This window comes from Adiantum capillus-veneris, chromosome 12 (assembly GCF_014529385.1).
Source record: "Adiantum capillus-veneris isolate H3 chromosome 12, ASM1452938v2, whole genome shotgun sequence".
Classification (NCBI taxonomy): domain Eukaryota; kingdom Viridiplantae; phylum Streptophyta; class Polypodiopsida; order Polypodiales; family Pteridaceae; genus Adiantum; species Adiantum capillus-veneris.
The window spans coordinates 116,896,894-116,922,101 of NC_140942.1; the positions used below are offsets into that span (position 1 = coordinate 116,896,894).

The following is a 25,208-nucleotide window of genomic DNA, read 5'->3' on the forward strand; positions in this document are numbered from 1 at the left end:
AGAGAGAGAGAGAGAGAGAGAGAGAGAGAGAGAGAGAGAGAGAGAGAGAGAGGCAATTCAAATTGAAAAAGGGGTTAAACAAGTGATAAAATCATGAGGCCTGCCTATAAATGGGCAATCGCAAAAATATTTGGTGCATCTAGCTAGATTACTAATTAGGAGAAAGCATGAAAGCACATCATGAGGAAGATCTATTGTGTGGTATGATCCACCATTTTGTGATATGTTTCCTTTGCCAAATTAAACACCATACAATAACTAACCACGGATACAATTGATAGTCTCATTAATCAACATATTTTTGAGCCTTTCTACATGCGCCAGCTTTGTGCATGTTGATCATTCAATGTCAAGCCAATTTTTTTTCCATTGAGAACTTCACTACGCAACTTGTGTTGCCATTTTATGGTAAGCCTTGCTTTAATAACCAAATATGTTTAATCATCAATCATCTTTGTGTTTATTATTGTCATAGAAAGCATTCAACAACATGCCATACAAAATATTTTGTTATTGTGTGGTCACGTTACACAATGGTGTGATGATCATTACGTTGCCTAAACACATGCACATCCTCAATGCAAAGTAAATTGTGTTAATTAGGAACGTAGAAACATGCAAGGAAAAATATAAATGGAAAGGTAATTTTTGAGTGCTTTAAGACGTTCTTAATGTTCATAAACATTGTCTGTGCCGTATCTTGCTATTGTTTCCATCAGCACTGCTCATCGCTGTAATAGGCGAACATCAATAACTCCAAGGTGTTTCATGTTGTCAAGGGTTGTCTCATCAATGTTTGCATCCATAAACTCGAGGTTTCTATGTGTGAGTGCTTGCATATCGTGTTTCTAATTGTCTCCATGATGGGTACCTCAACATTTGATAAGATGAGAGTGAGAGAGAGAGAGAGAGAGAGAGAGAGAGAGAGAGAGAGGGAGAGAGAGGGAGAAGTACCTCAGCATCAAAGAGGGGTGAGGGAGAATTGGGCCAAAAATAGCAGCATGGGGTCTACACGAGCTAGAGGAACCTTGCTCTCAGTCACTCTCTCTCTCCCATTCGCTAGAGTCATGCAATACGAGGATCAGAGATGCCTGGTTTGTTTTTGTTCGAGTTGCGCAGACATAGAGAGAGCTTGATGAGAGGAGAGGCTAGCTAGTCTCAGAGACAGATCACAGACTTCTTTAGAGTGGGACATGTACGCACTACTCCGGGCATGTCCGACATGGTTCACTCCACCATTGGGGTGAAGCAAGGTTGTCCCCTATCTCCGACTCTCTTTGGGATATATGTAGATGAGTTTTTAGATTATGTACATATAGAGGCTGATAGAGGTGCTCAGCTTGCAGGGACATGGATTCCGTTGCTATTATATGCCGATGATATTGTGCTTATCTCCGATTCTCCAGAGGGGATGCAGTGTCACTTGGATGCATTGCATGTATTTGCACTGGACAGTGGATTGTCTGTGAACCTTGGTAAGACCAAGGTGATGGTGTTTAACACCACGATGCAATGGGTAAGCAGGTCCGCCCCCACTTTTACATATGGTTGAGAGACTGTGGAGTATGCAAATAAATACACTTATCTTGGGGCGGTTTTCAGTGGTACAATATTTTCCCTGAGACGTGCAGCAGATCGCGATTGACCAGAACCTATATAGCATTGGGGAGACTTGAGAGGATATGTTCGAAGGTTCAAATCCAAAAACCTCGAACAAAGCTTTGGCTCTTTGACACTTTGGTCACTTCGGCCATGTTGTACGGAGTGGAGATATGGGGCCCCTCAGTTGATCATCATAGCAAAGCTGGCAGTACTGATGGATGGAGATGTATGGAGAAGCCCTTGGTGTCTATGATTTCTTGGATGATTAGGGCCAAGGCCTCAGTACCACATGACATTGTTAGGGCGGAGCTCGTTGCTCCTCCATTGGTAGTAGAGGTACTCACTCGATCAGTTTCATTTATGCATAGCACTTGGGCTCTCCCTAGAGACAGATATGCTCGATTAGCACTAGAGTCTTCGCGACAACTGGCATTACAGGGAGATAGATCATGTTGGTATGCAGAGATGGCATCTTGGTTTCAGTTACATGGCTTTAGTATGGACCGGCTACCCCCATTTCAGTACTCTTTGGATGCACCCTCCATCTCCCTCATTAGGGCAGAGATTACGAGGCTCATTAGACAGGACTTGATTCAGTTGGATACGAAGAGGACATGGATACAACCTACACATGAGCTAGGTACAAAGATGACTTTCTATAGAGAGCATCTTCTCCAACTCACGGAGAATGGTTTTGTGATCAGACCGGGATACATGGACACTCATGTATCCCACAGGATACGATGTGCTATTGGTCAGATACGCAAATCCTCACATCAGCTAGAGATTGAGACAGGCGGATTTAGAGGAGTACCCGTTGAGTCCAGGATTTGTCAGGCGTGCCAAATAGAGAGAGAGATAGAGCTACATTACATATCACTGCCCAATATACTATGAGATACGAGGCCGCTTTCGTTGTCTATTCAGAGAGGGTTTTGGGCCACTTTCTAGAGTCATGAGATAGCAGGATCAGAGATGCCTCGGATTATACTTACTGGAGATTCGCAAACACAGAGAGGACCTCTTGAAGAGGGGTACAATGAGAGAGATACAGAGACAGCGGAAGATTACAGATTTCTTTCAGTCACCGACAGAGGAGTTCGAGTAGACCCCCACAGCATAACAACACGAGAGGCACCAAAGGCATACTGCTTGATCTGGTGATAGAGTTGGGGCGGTCCCGTTGCCCATGGATGAGGGGGCACTCTCGACATTGACGTAGATTGCGACAGAGGATCCATACCATACTGGGGCGACATAGGAGCCGTCCTGCATACTGATGTATATGTATATGATGCCTTGACTATCAGAGAGCTCCATTGGATCAGCTCACCCTTTGTATTCCCCTTTGTATCAGCTTTCACTCCACCCCTACCCACTATTCTCTTTTCAGGTCTTTGTACTTTTTGTACCTGGACCTGGTATTAGATTCACCACATGTAACCTTTTGGTCTCATAGGTCATTTTGGCCTTTTAAATACGTTAATGTTACATTTCATTTCATTTCATATCTCTCTCTCTCTCTCTCTCTCTCTCTCTCTCTCTCTCTCTCCCCTGACTTCAAAGGGGATTGGTCATTGAGTCCTTGTTTCATGAGAATACATAGTGCTTGGATTTGCTAAGATAGGGGTATAACCTATTGGGTCTTTTTTGACTTAATGGCTTCAAATAAAAAATGGTTTATTTTCTCTAAGATTCCTTTTTTGACCTAACCCATGTCACTGTGCTACCTTAGTGTCAGCCATCATTTGGACCTTCACTTCCACCTCCCCCTCTCTACCATGCTCCTCTGTCTCTCTCACTCCAGTGTCGATAGAGACCTCGCTCATGTACAAGACTTCAATTTGTCTAGCGGCAACCTATCCACCAACAGATCTCTCAATACGAAGCCCCCTCTTTTTGGTTTGGCATCCCCATGCAAGAACATCACTTGGGCATAATAAGGCTTGGGTAGTCAAGACACCATTCAACTTAAACATGGGCATGTAAACAAACATCTATGATTCGAAGGTGCTCGACAAACTAATCCAACAGAGAGGAGACCCTTAAGAAAGGCAAGCTTCAACCTACACCATCTAGAGGATTGCAAAGATCACCTAACTTTTTTCTTATGAGGATGCATTCTTGTGATGCCATTGTGCGTACTTTAGATCTATCAAGTCTTTTCCATCAAAGGCCTTCAATAATCAATGAGAGCATAGCTGGAGTCACTAGAGTGTCAAAAAGCCAGAGCTTTGTTCGCGGTTCCTGAAACTGAACCTGCGAACACATCCTCTCCAGTCCTCCCAAAGTTGCATATGCTCTCGTTGTGTGTGTGTGAGAGAGAGAGAGAGAGAGAGAGAGAGAGAGAGAGAGAGAGAGAGAGAGAGAGAGAGAGAGAGAGAGAGAGAGAGAGAGAGAGAGAGAGAGAGAGAGAGTAGCGCAGATAGTGTGTCATGCTCTCTACAGTGGGTGCTCCTCAGTGCAATGTGCGTGACAATCTCACTCAAAACAGACTGAATCGGGAAACAAGACAACAATTGAGCTCACAGAGACACAATAGCAACAGTAGACCACAACAAATGACTCGACTATCTCAAAGAACTGATACAGACTCTGGTGTGGCAGCATACTCAGCTCCAACCCAAGACTCTCAGATACAATGGGGTGTCGAGGCTCAAATGTGCAGAGATGGTGAAGACGTGCTCTGTGTATAGACTCACTCTAGACGACTATGTCAAGATCATGATGACCAAACCGCTACTACTCATATATACAACCATAAAGAGCCACCAACAACTCATAAATGACAGCATCTAAGTCTATCTCCACTGAGTGGTGGTGGTGACTTGGCCACGATGTCCACTAAACCACCGTATCCCTGCCACGTGTCAGTGCCCAGCGAGTCCGTCCAGTGTGAAGCGACCAACCAAAGACCAACTGTAAAGTCCAAACTGTACTAATTGTCCTGTGAAAGTGACACTGTAGCCTAACCGTATCCCTGCCACGTGTCACTGCCCAGGGAGTCCGTCTAGTGTGAACCGACCAACCAAAGACCAACTGTAAAGTCCAAACTGTACGAACTGTCCTATGAAAGTGACACTGTAGCCTGCCATGGTGAAGAGAGCTGGCAAGTAGTACAACTGGTGGCACTGGGGTGGCAAGTGGCACTGCTCGTGGTGGTGGACTGGGAGCATGCCTCTCTGTCGAAGTAGAGATGGTGGGAGTGGTTGCAGCAGGACTAGGCATAGGAGAAGAAGCAACTCCCACTGGGACTTGGGAGCTAGTCACTGTAATAGGAGTAAAAATAGCAACAGTAGAGAGAGGGACACACAATGTAGAAGCCACAACTGTGACATGCATAGTGTGATCTGCAACGCCTGAACTTACCATCGAACCAGTAGCGGAAGTATGCGAGGAACGTCGAACAGGTTGCTTCATTCGAAGCTGCTAGCTTTCCGAAACTGGCAGTGATGCTAAAGATTCTATGTGTCTTTCATTATCTTTGTCCTCTTTTTCTTTGGCTTCCCAGGCAGATCCATTGTCTGTTCAATATCTTCAGGTTTTGCCTTAGAGCTTTTACGGTGCATATCCGCATCCACATCCACATCCATAGGACGAACAGGTATGTTAATGACCCAGACCAACATGGGAGCTGCAAAGCATTGAAAGCTAGATTGCACAGATTGCACCTGAGCTCTGAATCTTTTTGCTTGCGATTGTAAAGAGGTAAATAGAATTTGATGAAAGCCACACGGGATAGTGTGGATGAGACAGTATAGGCCTTCGCAGTGCGAGAATATAGTAGGACGTCACATCTGCCTTTGCTTACTTTAGCAGCTCGGACCAAAAAGTAGTACTTGAAAATGGCCCAGATCTTTTTATTTCTTGCGTAGTCAGCATGACTCGTACTAAGTAGCTCTTTACATGCCTTGATGGTCGCATCTTTCGAAAGTTGTGAATAGGTTCTCGTAGCCGGTTTTACTGCAGGAAAGGTTGTCATCCCCAAAGCGTGACCAATGCGTGTAGCAGTCACCCTCTGACTTTGGGAAAAAACTTGAGAACCTCATGCACCATATCCATGGGAATATCAGAAGGCAGATCGGCCTTTGCTAATGCTCACAGACCTAGCGTATGTAGATGATCTTTTGATAAGACTTCTCGAAGGGACGGATGAGGCTGCTGCAAATGGAAGTTCAAAGTGAATTTGGTTTGAGTTTTGGAAGGAGGTCGAGGAATTTGATGGCTCAATACTTGCGTGATGGCTTTCCTCTTCTTTTGGTTTTTCACAGCATCTTCGTGGTCATCATCTTCCTCTTCCTCTTGGCTAGAAGACTCTGAGTCAGAGTCAGAAGCAGAGTACGAGTCAGACACTTTGTAATTCTCATCACTGTGATCAGTGGAGGACAGATCTGTGAGGCCATGGCTGGAGGTATCCACATCCTCTTCCCCTGCAGAACTTTGGGATGTTTCAATTGGCCTCTGTCGAGACAAAACTTTCTTCTTCTTAGCTTGTTTGCTTGTACCAACCATCGTGAAGTGTGCTTGAAAATTTCAAACCTGAAAAGTGTCAGTGCCGAAAAGCTAGCTGCCTGAATCAAATCAGTATAGACGAGCAAGCTGCAAGTGCGCTCCTCACAGATGTAACGCTCTCTGGCCAGTGTGCAGGGTGAACTCTACTCCCAGATTCCCAGATGTAGTGCTGCACTTGGAAAAAGCTTGATTACGTAGGGAAGAAGAGTCACGCGGCAAATGCAGGAGGAGGGCGATATCAAGGAGCAGATGCAGGAGGAGGAGGGCGATATCAGGGAGGGATGAGGCTATCGGCGAAAGTTATTAGAGAGGGGACGATATAAGGTCGAGGGAGGGTTTGTTAGGGACGAAGTTAAAATTAGATTGGGTAGGGGAGGCGAATATGTTGGGTAGGGTACGTTGAGTAGGGGCGAGGGGGATTGTTGGGTATGGTGAGGGGATTGGTGAAGGGCGAGGGGGGTTGGTGGGTAGGGGCGAGGGGGTGTGAGGGGAGGGTAGGGGCGAGGGAAAAGTGTGTAGGGGCGAGGCGAAGCGCTTAGCGGCAAGGGTAAGGGAGGGGTTGTTTAGGGCGAGGGGGTAATTTAGAGGGTAGGTGCGAGGGGGGTTATTATAGGGGTAGGGGCGAGGGGGTTAGGGGGTAGGGGCAAGGGGAAGTTGGTTAGGGTAGTGGCGAGAGGGAAAGCAAGTAGAAAGCAAGTAGTTTTGCAGTAATCTAATGCTTAGGCCCATCAGCAGAAAGGTTCGGAATATCATGCTTCCGCTCCACTTAGTGAGCGGAAGCAAAAAGCGGCAACAACAAAAGGAAGCTTTCTATGCAAGCAGAAATTGTTGAAGCTGTGATTAGGTAGGCAGTAGGCATTGGCGTGGTGGAATATTTAGGCCAGCAGTTGCAACAACAGCTTCAGGTTCTGTTCTCCAGAGATGCCTTGTGATACAACGGTAGTACCAGCAATTCGGAGTCGAAGGTCTCTATAGAGAGAGAGAGAGAGAGAGAGAGAGAGAGAGAGAGAGAGAGAGAGAGAGAGAGAGAGAGAGAGAGAGAGAGAGAGAGTAGATGCTGAAGAATTAATGGCCGATCAGGACTTCCACACTGATAGAGACATAGTGTATAGAGAGGGAGTGGAAACATAGAGGACGGATATTACGGAGCAGGAGCTTTGTTTTGGAACTGTGTTTGTGTGAGAAGCGACATTAGTGTGTGTGAGCACGTGTGAGAGATACGGGACAGACAGAGAGAGATGCACCAGAGTAGTGCTAGGAACAATACCAAGAAAAATCCATATTCTATCCGATTAGAGTTGTACCTTGGACATTTTGAATAAATCCACAAGGAGAGAGAGATAGGGCAGCAGAGAGAGGGTGCTGTAAGCTGTAAGGACTAGAGATAGAGATACCCAGGGATACAGATAGACACGGAGACAAAAACAGAAGGAAGATGATTATCCAATCTATGAGTGAATTCAAATAATTAAAAAGAAAAAGCTGGATCGTAGCTGGAACCCAACCCGAATTATATCAATGAGATGAGAAGGAATTTGATGCATGCAGTAAAACAAGGAGAATTTTAACGATAACACGGACTACAACTTAGATGAGAACTTGACATCAGGTAAATCTGAGAAGAGGGAAAATGGAAAGCCGGAGAGAGCCGAGGATTGAGAACGGGACAGTCATAAGGTTGTAGGTGGGAGTTATAACATAACCAGATTCTAAAGAGTCAGGCAAGTGAGTGATAGCACTTTATTCTTGATCCATTTACCAGTGGAAAGGAACGCTTGCGAGAGTGACTAACTGGACAGCCCCCTGTGGAAAAATCTCCTGTACCATGAATGGCCCTTGCTAGGCTGGGACCAGCTTCTTAGTTTTCTTCAGATACTTAGCTTGATAGAGTAGCACCAGATAACCCTGCGTTATTTTCGGCTTTTGGAGATTGCGATCATGCCACGCTTTGCGACGAAGTTGCTCGGCTTGGAGAGCATGTGAAGCTAACCTCTTGCATTCTTCTAACATTGAGAGACGAGAGAGGTTTGCTAAAGCAATCCCCGCTGTGACACGAACACTTCCCACTCTTGCTAAACCTGAGGTGAACTCATATGGTGCAATTGCTTCTAGGCCGAAAGTTAGCTGGAATGGGGTGTAGTTAGTGGTTGCCTTGAAGGAGGTGTGGGATAAGCCCAAACTGTGCCGAAGATAGCTTGAGCCTAAGATGTTGGATGCAGGTGACAAGCTTTCTTGAGAAGCGCGATTAGCACTTTGTTAGTGCTTTCAACGTGCCCATTTGCTCTAGGATAGTAAGAGCAAGACTTGCGATGAAAAATCTTGTAACTTGTGAGGAGAGTGGAGATCAGGTCGTTGACAAAATGACTACCTCGATCACTGGTGACTTCGAGAGGGCACCCAAACCTGCAAAAAATATTTTCATACAAAAATTTTGCGACAGTGGCTGCTGTACAGTCGATGGTAGCCACCACTTCGGCCCATTTTGTTGCATAATCCGTTGCTACCAGGAGATACTTATGATTGCCTAGTTGAGCAGATGGAGTAACTAGACCAACAAAGTCCAAGCTCCATCGCTCAAAGGGCAACCACGCCATAGATACTTGGAGAGGGCGATTTGATTGCTTCCTAGGCTTGGGCGTACATCGCTGGCAGGCATCACAAATCTTGACATGAGCAATAGCATCTCTAAATATATAGGCCCACTATAAGCCCGTCTGTAAGAATTTTTGTGCCTTGATGTGACCAGGGTAGTGGCCTCTTGTAGGACCACTATGTGCATCCTCCAGAATGTGGTCTACTTCATGAGGGGAGACACACCTACGCAGCACACCATCTGGCCCAGATTTGTAGAGCTGTCCGCCAATCAAAGAGAAGGGTCTAGACTTCAGCAAGAGTCTTCTTTTTTGCAAGGGAGAAGCATTCTCAGGATATAGGCCAGCAGAGAGCAGATGTAACACGTCTCCATACCATTCTGGGGTTGTGTCGACCTTAAAAAGATGACTATCAGGAAAGTCATCAATAAACCTCAGTATCGGGCTTACTTGTGTGTATGAGAGAGAGATGGTCGGCCATGACGTGTCGCTTGCCTGGACTAAGAACTACTTCGAAGTCTAACTCCTGGAATATCAGTAGCCACCTCTAGACTCTTCTTGCAACTTGGGGTTTATTCAGAAGATAGCGTAGCGGATGATGATCTGTGATGATAGTGAAGTGAACCCCTAACAAGTAATTACGAAACTTTTGTAAAGAATACACCATAGCCAAACCTTCCCTTTCTGTGGTGCTGTAGTTGCGCTCTGCTTTGGTGAGCAGGCGACTTGCATAGTGAACAGGGCGATCCAGGTTGTACTCTTTACTAGGCTGAGTCAGCACAACCCCCACAGCCAGTTGACTGGCATCAGTATACACATGAAAAGGGAGAGACCAATGTAGAGCCACTAAAATAGGTGCTTCAGTGAGGCGCTTTTTGAGGTATACGAATGCTTCAGCCTCAGGTTTTGACCATTTCAAGGGTACTGTAGCACTAGTGAGTCGGGTCAATGGTTGAGCCACCTGTGCATACATTCGTATGAACCTGCGATGATAGCCTGTGTGGCCTACAAAGCTGTGAACACCTTTCGGGTTGATGGGAGGTGGTAACTTCAAGATTACCACGATCTTCTCTGGGTCGAGTGTTGAACCTTTGGCAGACACCACATGGCCTAGAAGTGTGCCCTTAGTGACCAAAAAGTGACATTTGTTAGGATTGAGTTTTAGTCGTGCCTCTCTGCACCTGAGGAAGACAGCAGAGAGCTGAGCGAGGTGCTCCTCTAGATTTTCCACTGGGGTTGAACATTGGGCACGTGAGAAGGTCAAACAATCGTCCATGAAGATGCGAAGATGACCCGTAAGTAAAGGACAAAATATAAGATAAACTGCTCAATTGAAGTACTGCTCGATTGAAGGAAGGTGGAGCGTTTTTCAACCCAAATGACATCCTAGTGTAGATAAAAATACCCCAGGGAGTCACAAAGGCCGTTTTAAGCTGATCACTTGGATGGATGCCCAACTGATTGTATCCACTGAACCCATCTATAAAACTGTACAATATATGCCTTACTACATCTTCGAGCACACGCTCAGTGAAAGGTGTGGGGAAACCATCTGGGATAGTTACCTTGTTCAGAGCGCGGTAATCTACGCACACACGGATTTTATTGGACTGCTTCTTGGACGCTATCACCATGGATGATAACCACTCGGAGTGCTCCACATGTATAATGATCCCTGCCTCTTGCATTTTTTGGAGCTCTGACTTGACAGCCTCTGCATACTTTGGGTTGAGCTTGTAAGCTCGGCCTCTGACAGCCTTAGCCCCTTCAACCAGAGGGATAGTGCGGAGACCCAATTCTTCTCCCAATTCCAAATCCTTGTAGGACCAAGCAAAAACATCCTTAAAAGAGTGTATAAAAGAAACTACCTGATCAAGTAATGCGGGATCCTCCCATAATCAAGCTGCTCAGAGGACGTGTTGAGGGTTGTCATGGTCGCCCAGGTTGACTTTTTTGACCAGGTCAGGAGGTGTAACTGTGGAGGGTACTTCAGAAGTTGAGAAGTGAGTTGCCTCTTGGAGCTTCGGGACATCATGTGCTGGTGTTTGATCAGTTGGAAACTCCGCTTACTCTTCTTGTAACCAGCTTGGGGAAGCTCCTCGAAGGGTAAATCTTCAGACACAGACATAACAGAGTGCTTTTGAGGGGGCGGGGCGTCGGACTTGGGAGATGTTAGAGGAAGGGGGGAATCATTGGCGAGTTCATGCAGAGGAGATTTCTTCCCCCTTCGATGATGTGTTATAGGTTCCCCGAGGTCGACGGCTTTTATTAGAGGAACACTTGAATCATGAGTATCAAGACTAACATACTTACTTCTTCGACTGGTACACTGTTTGCTGTAGGACTTGGGACATTGGTGTCCGCCTGAGGAGCTGGAAGAGAGAGTGTTATCGGCACACGTGAGTTTTGAATAAAGACCACATAGCATGACATCGAGGTGGTAGCTTCCAACCACTGCAGCAGGTCTGCATTAGACCCGTCAGGTGGGATGGATTGCTCAGGGTCAGGGCTGGACTGTACTGACAATGAGCTGTGATGAAGCACCGGATCCATACCTCCTTCGAGCCGGATTGGTTGCATGGGGGAGCCAGGAGTATTTATCCACATGGCGTCGTTTCCCCAATCATGAAATGCCTTAGTATGCCGCAACCATGGTCTACCAATCAGCAAAGGAAATCCTCCCTCCACTTGAGGAAGACTGACCACCACAAAATCCAAGCTAAATGTGAAGTCTTGTACCATCAGAGGCACCTTCTCTACTATGCCCACAGGGTAGACTGTCGTCTGGTCTGCCAATGTAACAGTAAATGGAGCAGGGCGTGTAGGCTGCAAACCTAAGACCACAGACCTAAGACCAACATAGTAAATTCTGGCATCAGATTGATCCCAGATCCACCATCCACTGTGACGCTTGCGAATTGATGCCCAAGAAGAGACACAGTGAGACGAGGACTTTTGTAGTCGGTGAGGGGAGCAGCTGGATATGAAATCATGTAGGACTCCAAGGGCTACAAAGGTAGGTGCCGGCTACTAGGCCCTACACCCGGGTACAAAGACTGGATGATGGAAAGGGTGTTACTTCTAAAATTTGCATCAAATCGAAGCATGTCGTACATTGACACTTGCTGAAAGGTGTTTTTCAAGATCGACTGTGTTGTAGGCTTCACTTCTTCGATTAGATCTTCCTCTGGTATCTTAAGCTTCTGCAAGTCCTCTATTGCTTCCATGAAAGCACCGTCAATATCTGATAGAAGCGAGGTAGGTTGGCTCTTGACACTACCTACTGGTTTGTCAGCTACTAAGGGAGTTTGACTCATTTGTGTGACAGGAGATTGAAAAATTGGACGAGGGAGGCTGAGGCCAAGAGCAGCTCTCTGTGCCCGTGTGAGCACACCAGCCGGCTCTTCTACTTGCTTCAACCCATCTCGAGAGGCAACTACAAGAGTGGAAGGCGGGGCCTGTGGAATGGTGCTTACTGTGATGAGGTTAAGCTTTGGGAATGTAAACTCTTGCTGGTTCTGGTTTGTGCTTGCAAATGTGGATGCTCGTTGTTTTGGGCAGTCCTTACTATAGTGATCCCTAGCTTCAGGACAGTGTCCGCAAGGAGAGGACCCTTCTGGCAACGGACATTTGCTCTGATAATGTCCATACTCTCCTTACTTGTAGCACAAAATTGGCCTATTTGAGGGGCAATGTGGTCTCTGCCCTTGCTGCATGGGACCAGATGTTGACGTGTAGAAGCTTTGGGGAACTGAAGGAGTACTGGCATGATAAAAGCTGGGAGATGTAAAATTGTTGTGCATACCTTGCTGCATAGGAGGTGTTGTCAGCAGAGACTTTGTTGTATTTTTCGCAATCCCTTGATATAGTGGCAATCCTTGTCTTCGTGCCCATATTTTTTGCAGAAGTGGCAATAAGCCCGAAGGGGACAGTCCTATGGAGGATGTTTTGGAGAGTGACAAGAGCTGCACCATAGCATAGCTTTAGTCTCCTGCTGAGATCGAAGCTCTTCTAGCTCTCTCTTGATTTGATCCAAAGCCTCAAGATGTGGTGGTTTCTCTTGTCTAAGAAAGATTGATTTCTCTTCTTGGAGAGCGCGTTGTAGTTTTAGGGCTTCAAGTTCTCTGCGCAAAGAAGTCAATGGATCAACAGGACTTTCCAAAAACACAGAGGGAGTCTCTATGTGGGGGGGGGGGGTTGGTGAACAGCTTCCTAGCCCCCTCTATCCTAGTAGCAGTTGCTATGAACTCCTCCAGAGTGGCGTCAGGTCGGAGACTCTCTGGGAGTTTTTGCTGAGAAGGTTTGGGAAGTGCCTTCTCTACCCACTTCTTAACCATAAATTCATCGGGTTGTTGGGGAATCTTGGCAACCATAGACTTGGTTTTCGTCATAAGTTCTGCAAAAGTCTCCTCTGGCTGGAGCACCATGTTGGCCAACTCATCCAAAACCTTCTCCTGATAGTCACTTGGCCTGAATGCTGCACATAACTGTTGTCTTAAGGCTGTCTAAGTTGCAAAATTGGTTCTCTGCAAACTGGCTGTACCATTTGTCTACTAAGCCATCCAAGGTAGATGGAAAGAGTATCTAATAAGCATCCTCTCTATTAAGACGACGACCCCTGTAGAGAGATACAAACCTCCTTGCATGGTCGTCAGCATCTTCTGAAGAGAGTCCTTTGAAGGTAGGGAACTTGATGTTCACCTTGGCCAAAACACTTGCCAAAGCCTCCATGGCCCCTTGCTCAGGAGCCCGTTGATCAATAGCCTGCTGTAGCAGAATAGGAGAGAGCTTTATCGGAGAAGGTGATCTGGAAGATGTGGAACCGGATGGAGGAATGGGGGATGTCCTGTGTGGAGGTATGGGTGATGAGGTTGATGGACTTCTAACAGGTACCAAGGGTCGTCTTCTGTGGTAGTACTCCAGAGGACTCAGTAGTGTGCTGTGACGCTCGACTGACCACCTTGTATGTGTCATGCAGCGACCACCAATCCAACCAAGCTTTGGGCAAGAAAACCTTGAACTGGTTGAAGACTCGTCTAGACTCTACTAGACCAGACAAGTTACTAGACCAGGCTGGACCATGGACGAGGAGGACTAGACCAGGGACGAGGATTGGTTGGACGAGGGCGAGAGATGACGAGGGCGAGAGAGGACTAGACAGTTGGACTAGGCGAGAGGAGAATAGTGCAAGGCAAGGTAGGCGAAGCTAGATAGATCCAACTAGCTTCAAGATTTGTACCTCACAGAGTGAGATTTCAGTTGAGGTCCCACCGTGATCGCCAAAATGAGAGCACCTGTAGCGCAGATAGCGTGTCGTGCTCTCTATAGTGGGTGCTCCTCAGTGCAATGTGCGTGACAATCTCACTCAAAACAGACTGAAAACAAGAAACAATAGACAACAACTGAGCTCACAGAGACACAACAGCAACAGTAGACCACAACAAATGACTCGACTATCTCAAAGAACTGATACAGACTCTGGCGTGGCAGCACACTCAGCTCCAGTCCAAGACTCTCAGGTACAATGGGGTGTCGAGGCTCATATGTGCAGGGATGGTGAAGACGTGCTCTGTGTATAGACTCATTCTAAACGACTACGTCAAGATCATGATGACCAAACCACTACTACTCATACATACAACCATAAAGAGCCACCAACGGCTCATAAATGACAACATCTAAGTCTATCTCCACTGAGTGGTGGTGTTGACCTGGTCACGATGTCCACTAGACCACCGTATCCTTGCCATGTGTCACTGCCCAGCGAGTCCGTCCAGTGTGAACCGACCAACCAAAGACCAACTGTAAAGTCCAAACTGTACTAATTGTCCTGTGAAAGTGACACTGTAGCCTGACCGTATCCCTGCGACGTGTCACTGCCCAGCGAGTCCGTCGAGTGTGAACTGACCAACCAAAGACCAATTGTAAAGTCCAAACTGTACTAACTGTCCTGTGAAAGTGACACTGTAGCCTGCTAGAGAGAGAGAGAGAGAGAGAGAGAGAGAGAGAGAGAGAGAGAGAGAGAGAGATGAATGAAATTAAATGTTATATTGACATCTTTGAAAGACAAAAATGACCTATAAGACAAAAAGTTACCACCGTATTAGATGTGATACAATCATTTGATATAAAGCATAGAAGAAAACATCCTAGATCCTAAAACAATTTCCAGTAGGAAAGGTAATGAAGCTGATAGGCAAGTAGGATAAAATCTCATGTTACAAATTGTATAACGGGGGCTTGGCAATGAGGACACACTAATAAGGAGGGCAAAAATGATGAGTGACCCCGTGAACTCTTGCATAGGCCGCTGTAGCATAGCATCCATCTCCTCCATGGTTAAAAGTCAGGGAGGTCTCGCCCGATCTCGAGAAACGGTATCTTGTATCCTCGTGTTCATGGCGCCTATGTATAGCTTTTTGAGGCCCCGAGTGTCCAAGCTGGATTTCTCGATCCAGCAATATACCCTGTCAAAGGGGTATATGGTATTGTCACTTGACACCATCTTGAGTGTGTTGGTACAGAAATCCCTAAGCTCTGTCTGTGCTGGTGCTTTGTGTGTCTGCTTTCTGCTCCTCAAAAGCATCTCTCTAACCCGGCATACCTTAGTAGCAAGAGCCCCAAGCATCTGTGGTCTGTGTAGTCCATGATCTATGTGGTAAGCTTGCTAATGGATGTCCTTTATTTCGTAGCACAAGCAAGTTAATAATTGCGAAAATGGAAATCCCTTAGTAGCAGAAGCAAGTTCATAATTATCAAATGTAATAAAAATCTGAAGTACATATTAGCTTGGCTATGTCTGAGAACTGTCCAATTTTGTTTTATGCTCTAGTCAGCACGTATAATATCTGTGTGGTAGCTTTCAAAATGTTCCACTAAGATTGTACATATGTTTAGGTATGCAGAAGCTCAATTGGTGGAGATCAATGCTCATTCGCTTTTCAGCAAGTGGTTTTCAGAGAGTGGAAAAATGGTAGCTACAGAATTAAATGTTCCTTTTGTTTATGGCCTCGCTTAATCGGAATACCAACAAAGAAATAGCTATACCTTAGTCAGTGTTGAAAATCAGACTTTTCTAGGAATAATTTCAAGTTAGTGAAGTGATTCAAATAGTGGTTGTAAAGGCTTGAGTTTTGCACAATGTTATTCTACATCAGATTGTAATTCAACATGGATGATAAATCAAGTAGTGTTGTTCTTGCATTGCATATTTCATGCTAAGTGTAAGGTGGAAGTAGGGTAATCTCCAAAGACTGCTCAAAAAGTGAGCCCTCTCATAAGCATCCCGAATGGATCTTACTTTGAATTTTTTCTTTGCTTTCAAAACTTAATGAATTTTTCTCGAGTAGCAATTTTCAATTTATGCATACTTCGGCTGCGTGCACAGCAACTGCTTGGTCCCTTGATTGGGGATTAAAATGTGAGTTTAGGTTGTAGCTCCTTCACCTTGCACTTGGTCGGATGGGCTCTGGCTCCTTCTATTTGGAAAACTCTAGTACAATGAGACTCTCTTACACAATAAAAGGATAATTTCTCTCTTGGTTTACTATTTAATATATGTGGTTGAAAATATTTGCTCCTCTAGCACTAACATCCAAGTTTGCTTTTGAAACGTACTCTCTTTTTTTGAAAATTGCGCAGGTGACAAAGCTTTTTCAGAAAATTTATACGTTTGTTGAGGAAGGAGACACCTTAGTATTCCTTCTCATAGGTGACACTTTAAAATCCTTTTTAAATGGCAGCTGCAAATGTTAAAAGTCTTTAATAACACATGGGGTGGATGCTCAGTGCCAAAGCAAGGTTGCAGTGTGTATTTCATTCTGATTGGTTGCAAGTGATAAGCAGTGAAATGCCGTGGTTGCGCGTTTGCATTCTCATTGAGTGGTAAAATGTTAACACAGAATCCGGTTTATTGGGTAAGCAAAACTTGAGCAGTCATGCTTGCAAGAACGGTGACGGGGATGCAGGCTACTTTTTGTATCAAACATTTGCAATGCCCATCTAGGACCTGCAAATTTCAGACTTTTGATGTTATAAAACACAGTTTTCTCTGGAAAAGAAGTTGTGTAGCTTGAACAACCATTTGCTTCATTTTAGTTGAGTAGCTCATTTCACTTCATCCTTCATACTATCAAAAAGAATCAGAAGAAGTCAAAAGAGGGCCAGTAAAAAATAAAAATAAAATATTTATTTGATTGTATGCTGATTTTATTAGGACGACCATATTGACAATATATAGAACAGAGTCTGCAGCCTCAGGCCCCAATAAAAATTCATACCCAGTCCTGGTGAGAGCCAGAATATTGGTCCATAGAAGGCGCCAGTCTCTAAAATATCCTGAAGTCGGAAGAATATTCTCTTGAAGGTGCCACTCTCTCAAAGATCCTAAAAGCCAGGAGAAAAGCTCCCTAAAAGAGGCCACTCTCTGAAAGATCCTGCAAGCTCTTTATAGACAGGTGAATGCGAGCTTTATAAAAAGAATGGACCTTGTAGAGCCTAAAGTTGTTTGGGGCTGCTTGATCACATCAGGAAGGTTACAATTCAGGCACAGTCGATGACTGTATGGACCAACTTGAGTTTTTATGTCCATCATCTCTCACCTCTAGGGACAACGTGAAAATTAAGCACGGCCATACATCATCATTTTGCAGTTTCCGTTGAGATATACACATGGTTTTGGGATTTTAGGACTATATTTCCATGTTGTCATGATGTGTGGCGGGTACACCTCAGACTGCCTACGCGACTTCAGACCTGCACTTCTTTATTTTGTATATCCCACTACTAGAGACAGTTAAGCACGGCCCTGCAACAACATTTTGAATTTCTTTCGACAAATAAGTATGAGTTTGAGATCTTAGAATGATCTCAAAAAATAGATGCTCATTATAAAGCACGTGTTTCGATCAATATCAGAACTCTGGTTTTTGGGTTAATAGTCAGAAATTCTCTCTCCTTGTTATTTGTCTTTGCCAAGATCATGCATACTTATTTCAGGATGGTAATAAGGTGATAAGCAGGTCATAAGCTCTGTTTGAACAGATTTTTATAGTGTGTGCTGCATCTTTTATGAATCTCAGTGCCTTTAATAAATGTGTTGGTACCTAGAGTTTTGGGACTTTCTCTACTGAACAAGTAAGTTCCAGTCTTATCCCCGTTAGTGAACAAATTTAACCAAACACCTTGAAACATCAGAATTGCTGTGCAGATGAAGTGGAAAGTTTGGCATCTGCAAGACAAGCAGCTCTCGCTGGCAGTGAGCCCTCAGATTCTATTAGGGTGAGCCCACCCTCTCTTTTTTTGTGTGTGAGAGAGAGAGAAATGAAATGAAATGAAATGTTATATTAACGTCTTCAAAAGGCCAAAATGACCTATGAGAGAGAGAGAGAGAGAGAGAGAGAGAGAGAGAGAGAGAGAGAGAGAGAGAGAGAGAGAATTGAAATGAAATGTTATATTAACGTCTTCAAAAGGCCAAAATGACCTATGAGACCAATCAGTTACAAAATAGTGAATCTAATACCATGTCTGGGTACAAAAGAACTAGAAAAGAACTAGAAGTGGAACAAAATACTAGAGAGAGAGAGAGAGAGAGAGAGAGAGAGAGAGAGAGAGAGAGAGAAATGAAATGAAATGTTATATTAACGTCTTCAAAAGGCCAAAGTGACCTATGAGACCTAAAAGTTACAATGTGAGAAATGAAATGAAATGAAATGTTATATTAACGTCTTCAAAAGGCCAAAATGACCTATGAGACCAATCAGTTACAAAATAGTGAATCTAATACCATGTCTGGGTACAAAAGAACTAGAAAAGAACTAGAAGTGGAACAAAATACTACTACTACTACTACAATCTAAAACTACGTGGGTGTAGTAGCTGATACAATAGGTACCCGGTAAACTGGATGTAACAGTGTGTGAAACAAAGATGGAAGAAATGGTGAGGATCCATCCTCATCTGCACTCTGGATGTCGAGAGAGTATGGCTCGAATCTTCTGTTGTAGTCTCTGTCGATGCTGTGTAGCTCCTCTCCTCAGTCGCGGTCGTCTGTATCTCTGTAGCTCCAATGCTCGGTCGATGAGAGTGCCAGTAGTGGTCGAATGAGTGTGGGACGAGCTCTGCAGTGGTGGCTGCTCCTCTGGCTGTCCCATATCTAGTGAAAAGAAATCTGTAATGTGTCTCTGGGACTGCCTCTCTCTAGCTCTCCCCAGTAAAGTGTCTCTATACCTGTGTAACTCAAGGTAGATATAGTCCAAGACATCTCACAGAGAGAGAGAGAGAGAGAGAGAGAGAGAGAGAGAGGGAGAGAGAGATGAAATGAAATGTTATATTAACGTCTTCAAAAGGCCAAAGTGACCTATGAGACCTAAAAGTTACAATGTTTGTGTGTGAGAGAGAGAGAGAGAGAGAGAGAGAGAGAGAGAGAGAGAGAGAGAAAGAAAAGAAGAAAGATTTTTAACGTCTATGTCAGGCCGAAATCGGCCTATGAGACAAATCAAATGTACATGGTGTGTATGTCATCCGTCTATCAGAAAGACAAATGAAACAAAACTGATACAAAACTGAACTGAATGTAGGTACTGGAGTATCTGAGGAGGGATGGAGCTCTATCTCTAGGGGTATATGCATGTCTATATGCTCAAGGTAGTACAATCATGAGAATGCATCAAGCTATCTAGCTCCATCTTGTACTAATGGGGGGATGTAAGATGTGGTACATGGGCGGGTCTGGTGCCAAGGCTACCCGGATGAAAGCTGTCGGGTCGGCCCTCATCTGAGCCACTCGCTCCTCAGTGGCACGGCGCTCCCGGGCTCGGATCTCCTCGATCTGTCGGTGGTGGGAGCTCGCGCCCCTGTAGCCTATGACTCGTGGTCGTCGTCTAGCTCGGCTCACCTCCGCCTGTGGGAGTGTCACTCCCCTCTGAGTGTCTGGTGAGGGAGGGGCGGCAATCCTCTGAAAGAAGTCTGTGAGCTGCGACTGTCTCCCCTCTGTCTGTGTAGCTGTGTGTGGCTGTAGTAGTGTGTCCCGATGGCTCTGTATCTCTAGTAAGAAACGTCCGAGCTGTCTTTGATCTCGAGAGTCCATGATCTCTCGGAGAGTGGGCTGTCCTCTGAACAAGGCCTCATACCTGCCTCTGATCTCAGTGTATGCTCTGCATCTACATACAAAGTGCTCCTCACTCTCCACCTCCTCTGTGCAGGCTCTGCAGACTCGCTCCTCCCTGGGAACACCAGTATGTCTCCCGATCTCAATCTCTAACCTGTGTGAAGCCACTCTCAGCTGACCAATCGCCACCCGTGAGCTATGTGGCATATATGTGTCCATGTAGCGTGGTCTCTGTATGAACCCCCCAGACAATATGGTGAGAAACTGGTCTCTGTAATCTGACATCCTCGTCCCCAAGCCAGGTGACTCCCAGACTCTCCTAGTGTATAGCTGCCACAGATCCTGTCTCAATACCAAGTTCCTCTCACTGCGAGAGAGGTGAACATATGGTGAGTGGGGGTCGTACTGGAATGGTGGTAAGCTCTCCATGTCAAGACCGTGTTCCTCAAACCATGCTCTGACCTGTGAGTACCATGCTCTCTCCTGCCCACTCTTTGATAGCTGTATAGCTGCCTCAAATGCTCTACGAGTAAGTCTGTCAGGAGGTAGCTCTCTCATCCTCTGGATGAAGCAGACTGTCTGGAATAGTGCCTCTACAACCATAGGTGGTGTGGCGAGCTCGGCTCTAATAATGTCATGTGGCACTGTCTTCTTGCTGCGGAGCAAGCGTGAGATCATACATACCTGTGGCCTCTCAAGCTGTGTCCACTGGTCAGCTGTCAATCCTGGTGCCCATACTGCCGCCGAGTACATCAAGGCCTGGGTGACTAAGGTGTCGAAAAGCCACCCCTTCGTGCGCGGCTCCTGAAAGTGTGCCTGGTGGCATCTCCGCTCTAGCATGGCTAGAGCTGCATATCCTCGGGTGAGCCTGTCAGCAGCAGCCTGCCTCATAGTGAAGGGTCCTGGTAGGCTGGTGAATGTGATGCCAAGGTAGACATAGGAGGTGACTACATCAACCTGTCCTCCTGCTGCTGTGAAGGTGGCAGCGCTCCTCACTGCACTGGATGTGTGAAAGATCATAACCTTGGTTTTGCCAAGGTTCATAGTCAACCCCCTGTGTGTGCTGAGAGAGAGAGAGAGAGAGAGAGAGAGAGAGAGAGAGAGAGAGAGAGAGAGAGAGAGAGAGAGAGAGAGAGAGAGAGAGAGAGAGAGAGAGAGAGAGAGAGAGAAAGAAAGATTTTTAACGTCTATGTCAGGCCGAAATCTGCCTATGAGACAAATCAAATGTACATGGTGTGTATGTCATCCGTCTATCGGGGGGGGGGAGAGAGAGAGAGAGAGAGAGAGAGAGAGAGAGAGAGAGAGAGAGAGAGAGAGAGAGAGAGAGATGAAATGAAATGTCAACGTCTTCAGAAGGCCAAAGTGACCTATGAGACCAGAAAGTTACAATGTGGTGGATCTGATACAAAGTCAGAGTAACAAGATGACAAAATGAGAGAATGACAAAATGACAAAAGAAAATACTATGGAATCCTAAACTGCTAGGTGCCAAAATGACCTATGAGACCAAATTGATTACAATGGTGAGTCTATTACCAAGTCTGGGTACAAACAAAGAAAACTACAAAGTAGAAACTGAGATAGGAGTGCTACCGACTCCTATGGGTGGCTGGTAAGCTGAGCAATGGTATAATGCCACAAAGGTACAAAGTGGGGATAAGTGTCACCATGATACAATATAGCAGTAGCATGAAGCCTATCCTGATCGACACTCCGGGTGTCGTGCTAGAATCCTATGGATCCTCTGCCGCAATCTCCGTCGGTGCTGCGTGGCTCCCCTCCTCAGTCGTGGTCGTCTTGATCTCTCCAACACTAAAGCTCGGTCAATGAGAGTACCAATGGTATGTGTATGGGTGGGAACCGAGCTCTGTGGTGGTGGTGGCCTCTTTGCCTCTGTGGTACCCGGACTGAAGAAATCTGAGATTCGTCTGTGGGATTGTCTCTGTCTATGCCCTCTCAATACAGAGTCTCTATGTCTCTGTATCTCAAGTAGAAATAATCCGAGACATCTCTGATCCTGATATCTCATGACTCTATCTAACGAGTCAAAACCATCTCTGAATAAACAATGAAAGCGTCCTCGAATCTCATAGTAGACTGTGTAGTGACATATGAAGTGAAACTCTGTCTTTGGCTTTGCAAGGCATGAATGACATATCCTACTGTCTGTTGGTATGCCTCTGAATCTACCTGTCTCAATCCGATAGTGCAGTGAACTATGCAAGATATCCCCTCTGGTGTGCGTACATGACCCATCACTAAACTGTACAATGCCATAATCCCCTATATCAGTTCTATGGGTACCCCCAATTCCATAAGTCGGTGCATCAATCTGGCCCTCGGTACTGTGTCAGAAGCTTTGCGGAAGTCCACAAAGTTGCAATATATTCGTCTGTCATGTGCTCAACCCTCCTGAATGATAGCTCTAAGTGTAAAGACATGATCCAGTGTGGAGAAACCCCTCCTGAATGCAGCATGTCCAGGTGCCCGTATGCCCATAATCTTTGCCCAATTGTTCAGCCTATTCTCAAGGATGGATGCATATAACCGTGCCAATGTGTGTCCTACCATGATAGTACGGTAATTCCCCTGCACTGGAGGGTCTCTTGTCTTGGAGATAGTACAAAAGTAGACAATCTCCAAGACTCAGGAAAGCCCTCGCACATGACACGGTTGAACAACCGTTCAAGCATCTTTGCCAACAAGTCCCCAGCATGTATAATGTGCTCTGCTACCAAACCCTCATGATCTCGTGCTCGTCTGGTCTTCATCCTGTCAATGGCCTACTTTACCATCTCAGTGGTAAAGAAGGTGCTCGTAGCCGGACATGGCTGTGGTGGATCTGGTAGTGGTGGCTGTCCAGGTATAGTGTATAATGATGCTGCATACTGCCCCCATATCTCCGTAGAAGTGATCACTGGTGGGGGAGACTGCTCATGGAATAGACGCCAAGCCTCTCTTGAATCTCTACTAAGGAAGAGCTGATATAAATCCTGCTCCATTTGGACCAAGAAAGCTCGCTTCTTCCGTCGTACTAGTCGTCGTGTAGCAATACGAGACTGTCTATAGGTGATCACTCCCAATGCTAGCTCCCTCTGGATCTGAGCTCTCCTCTGTTGACACTCCTCATCATACCATCTGTTCCGAGGCATGTGCCTAGAAGGACGTCTCTAACCAGGCTGAGTGTGTGGGTATGCCTCTGTCGCTGCCCCATGTAATGTCACTTTCAGCATAGTCGTGATCTCCTCCACTGTGTATACTGGCTTTGATGTGCATAAAAGTCTACGTATCTCCTTTGAATAGATTGAGTCAGTGTCCGGTTTAAAAGTATAGCGTGGATGTCTACTACCTCGTGAGGCCTGAGATGTATTGTACTCAAAGGAGACTAATAATGTCAAAAGTGCATGATCTACTGCTATTCCTACAGGCCTGGGCCCCACTGTAAAATCTTGAATTTGAGAGATAAAGCTCGGATGTGTCAGAACATAGTCTATAGCACTGGCCCCATGTCTGTGTGGAAAACAAGTAAAACGTGTAGATGATGGAAAGGTCGGTAAGCCATCTAGTATGGCTAAACTGTGAGTAGTCGTCATCTCCCTGAGGTATCTCCCATACTCTGTATGCTCTCTGTCGTGTGAGCATCTCTGAAGTCCCATCTCCTCTGGCTCTAGCTCTCTGAGCATCTCCTCTGAAGTGTCATAGAAAACCGTCTGTGAACTGCCTGTACGGGCATTGAAATCCCCCAATAGTATGATGTCTCCATCCCTGAAGAACTCCCAAATATCATCATTAAGTACAAAGTAAGGAGACTGTCCTCTGGGTGAAGCATATACTGAAGTGCAGGGAGGAAAATAGCATATGGCGATATAAAGAAACGTCCAGTCTCTGCCCTGAGCCTCACCCACATGTATCTGGCCTGATCATCTCTCCGAACTATGTGCAGTAGTGACTGGAGCTCGCCTCTGAAAAGAATTGCCACACCTCCTGATCCTCTAGTTCCATGTTGAGATCTGGTGCATGTTCGGCAAGTTGTCTCCCATCTGTATCTTGATATATGCGGCATCAACTTTCTTGGAGCCCGATGAGTCTCAGAGTAGAAAACAATGTCTCTGTCTCTGAAGCTGCCCTCCAAGGCCCCCACATCAAGTCTATACGAACCATTGCAATTCCAAACTGCCATCTTGAGTGTGGTCCCATACGTCTAGCACCGTCATGTAGGGCATCTCTCCATAATGACAACTCTTCCTTCTCTGTAAAAAGCTGTCTTCCCCTTTTCTCTTGCGGCCCTAATCTCAGGCATGACTTCCTGCATGTGGGCAAGCTGTGAGAGGGTGAGATCGTCACCAAGGAAGATACCAATCTTTTTGAGAGTGGGCCTCCTTCTCAAAAAGTCCTTCTCCTCAATAGAGGGGAAGTGCAATATGAGAGCTCTTCCTCTCGATGTTTCCCCCGTGTCTCCACTTTTCTTACCAACTTCCATGCTCTTGTGTGTGTCGCTTTTTGCATCCCCATTAGTACCATGAGCGCCTGTACTTCCTCATCCCGATCGTTGAGGCCGGTAACCCTCACATGCAAGGCCCTCATACGTCTTCGTTGTTCCTCCTCAAGTGTCATGCTGATGATGGTGGTAGTGGGCATTGATACCTCCATGCCTTTGCCCTTCTTTGCGATTGAAATCCACTTCTCTGCTTCCTCCACTTTCTTATGGGTTTTGGTAATCATATCTGTCCATGAAGACGTTTTTGCTTCCTATTGTTTCTCCTCTTCCTTAATGGCTTGCATTTGCTCTTTGATTACCTTAAGTTCTTCTATCATTGAGGGTTGGATTTCTCCCTCTTCTAGTCCACCATTGGCTCTTGCCTCGGCTAGGTCTCTCTTGAGGGCTGAAATCTGATTCTTGAGGTCTTCAATTTCGGCCCGATGTTCCATTTTCTCCACATTTTGAAGCTCGGCCTCGTTGATTTTCCACTGAAGAAAGACCGCCTTCTCCATCTTCCACTCTTCCATCTCTGTCTTGTATGGCTTCATCTCCTTTTCCATGTCTGCTAACCTCTTGCTGGTAGCCATAAAAGTTGATTTCTTCGTTGTTGGTGATGCCATTGCATGCAAACAACTCAAGGGGAAGGGGCTAGAGCTCTCGGGAAGTGGTGGGTTTGCGCTCATGGCCTCCATCACAAGACGGCCACACTAAACACACAGACCATGCGGCAATGGAACACCCACAACCCGATGCGGGTAAATACACAACCTCAGCGCATTGCGGGCATCAGCACGCGGCCTTCGCAGAGGGAAGGCTCGCGGCTTGCGCAACAAAAACAGCACGCAACCCCCTGCTGAGTCGGCTCGCGGAGAGCAGTATGCGAACTGCCCGAGTTCCTTGGAGTTCCCTGTGTGAA

At 45.9% G+C, this 25,208-nt stretch overlaps 1 protein-coding gene across 5 annotated transcripts in view; it reads left to right on the top strand.

Moving 5' to 3' along the window:
* Positions 1–25,208, top strand: part of LOC147446381 (pachytene checkpoint-like protein) — a 96,656-nt gene that overhangs the window by 35,699 nt on the left and 35,749 nt on the right. For all 5 annotated transcript variants that reach the window (XM_086525620.1, XM_086525617.1, XM_086525616.1 and 2 more), the window contains 3 exons: positions 15,603–15,678; positions 16,347–16,416; positions 17,914–17,984. In XM_086525620.1, coding sequence (XP_086381746.1) covers positions 15,603–15,678; positions 16,347–16,416; positions 17,914–17,984 — 217 coding nt within the window. The remainder of the gene's footprint in view (positions 1–15,602; positions 15,679–16,346; positions 16,417–17,913; positions 17,985–25,208) is intronic.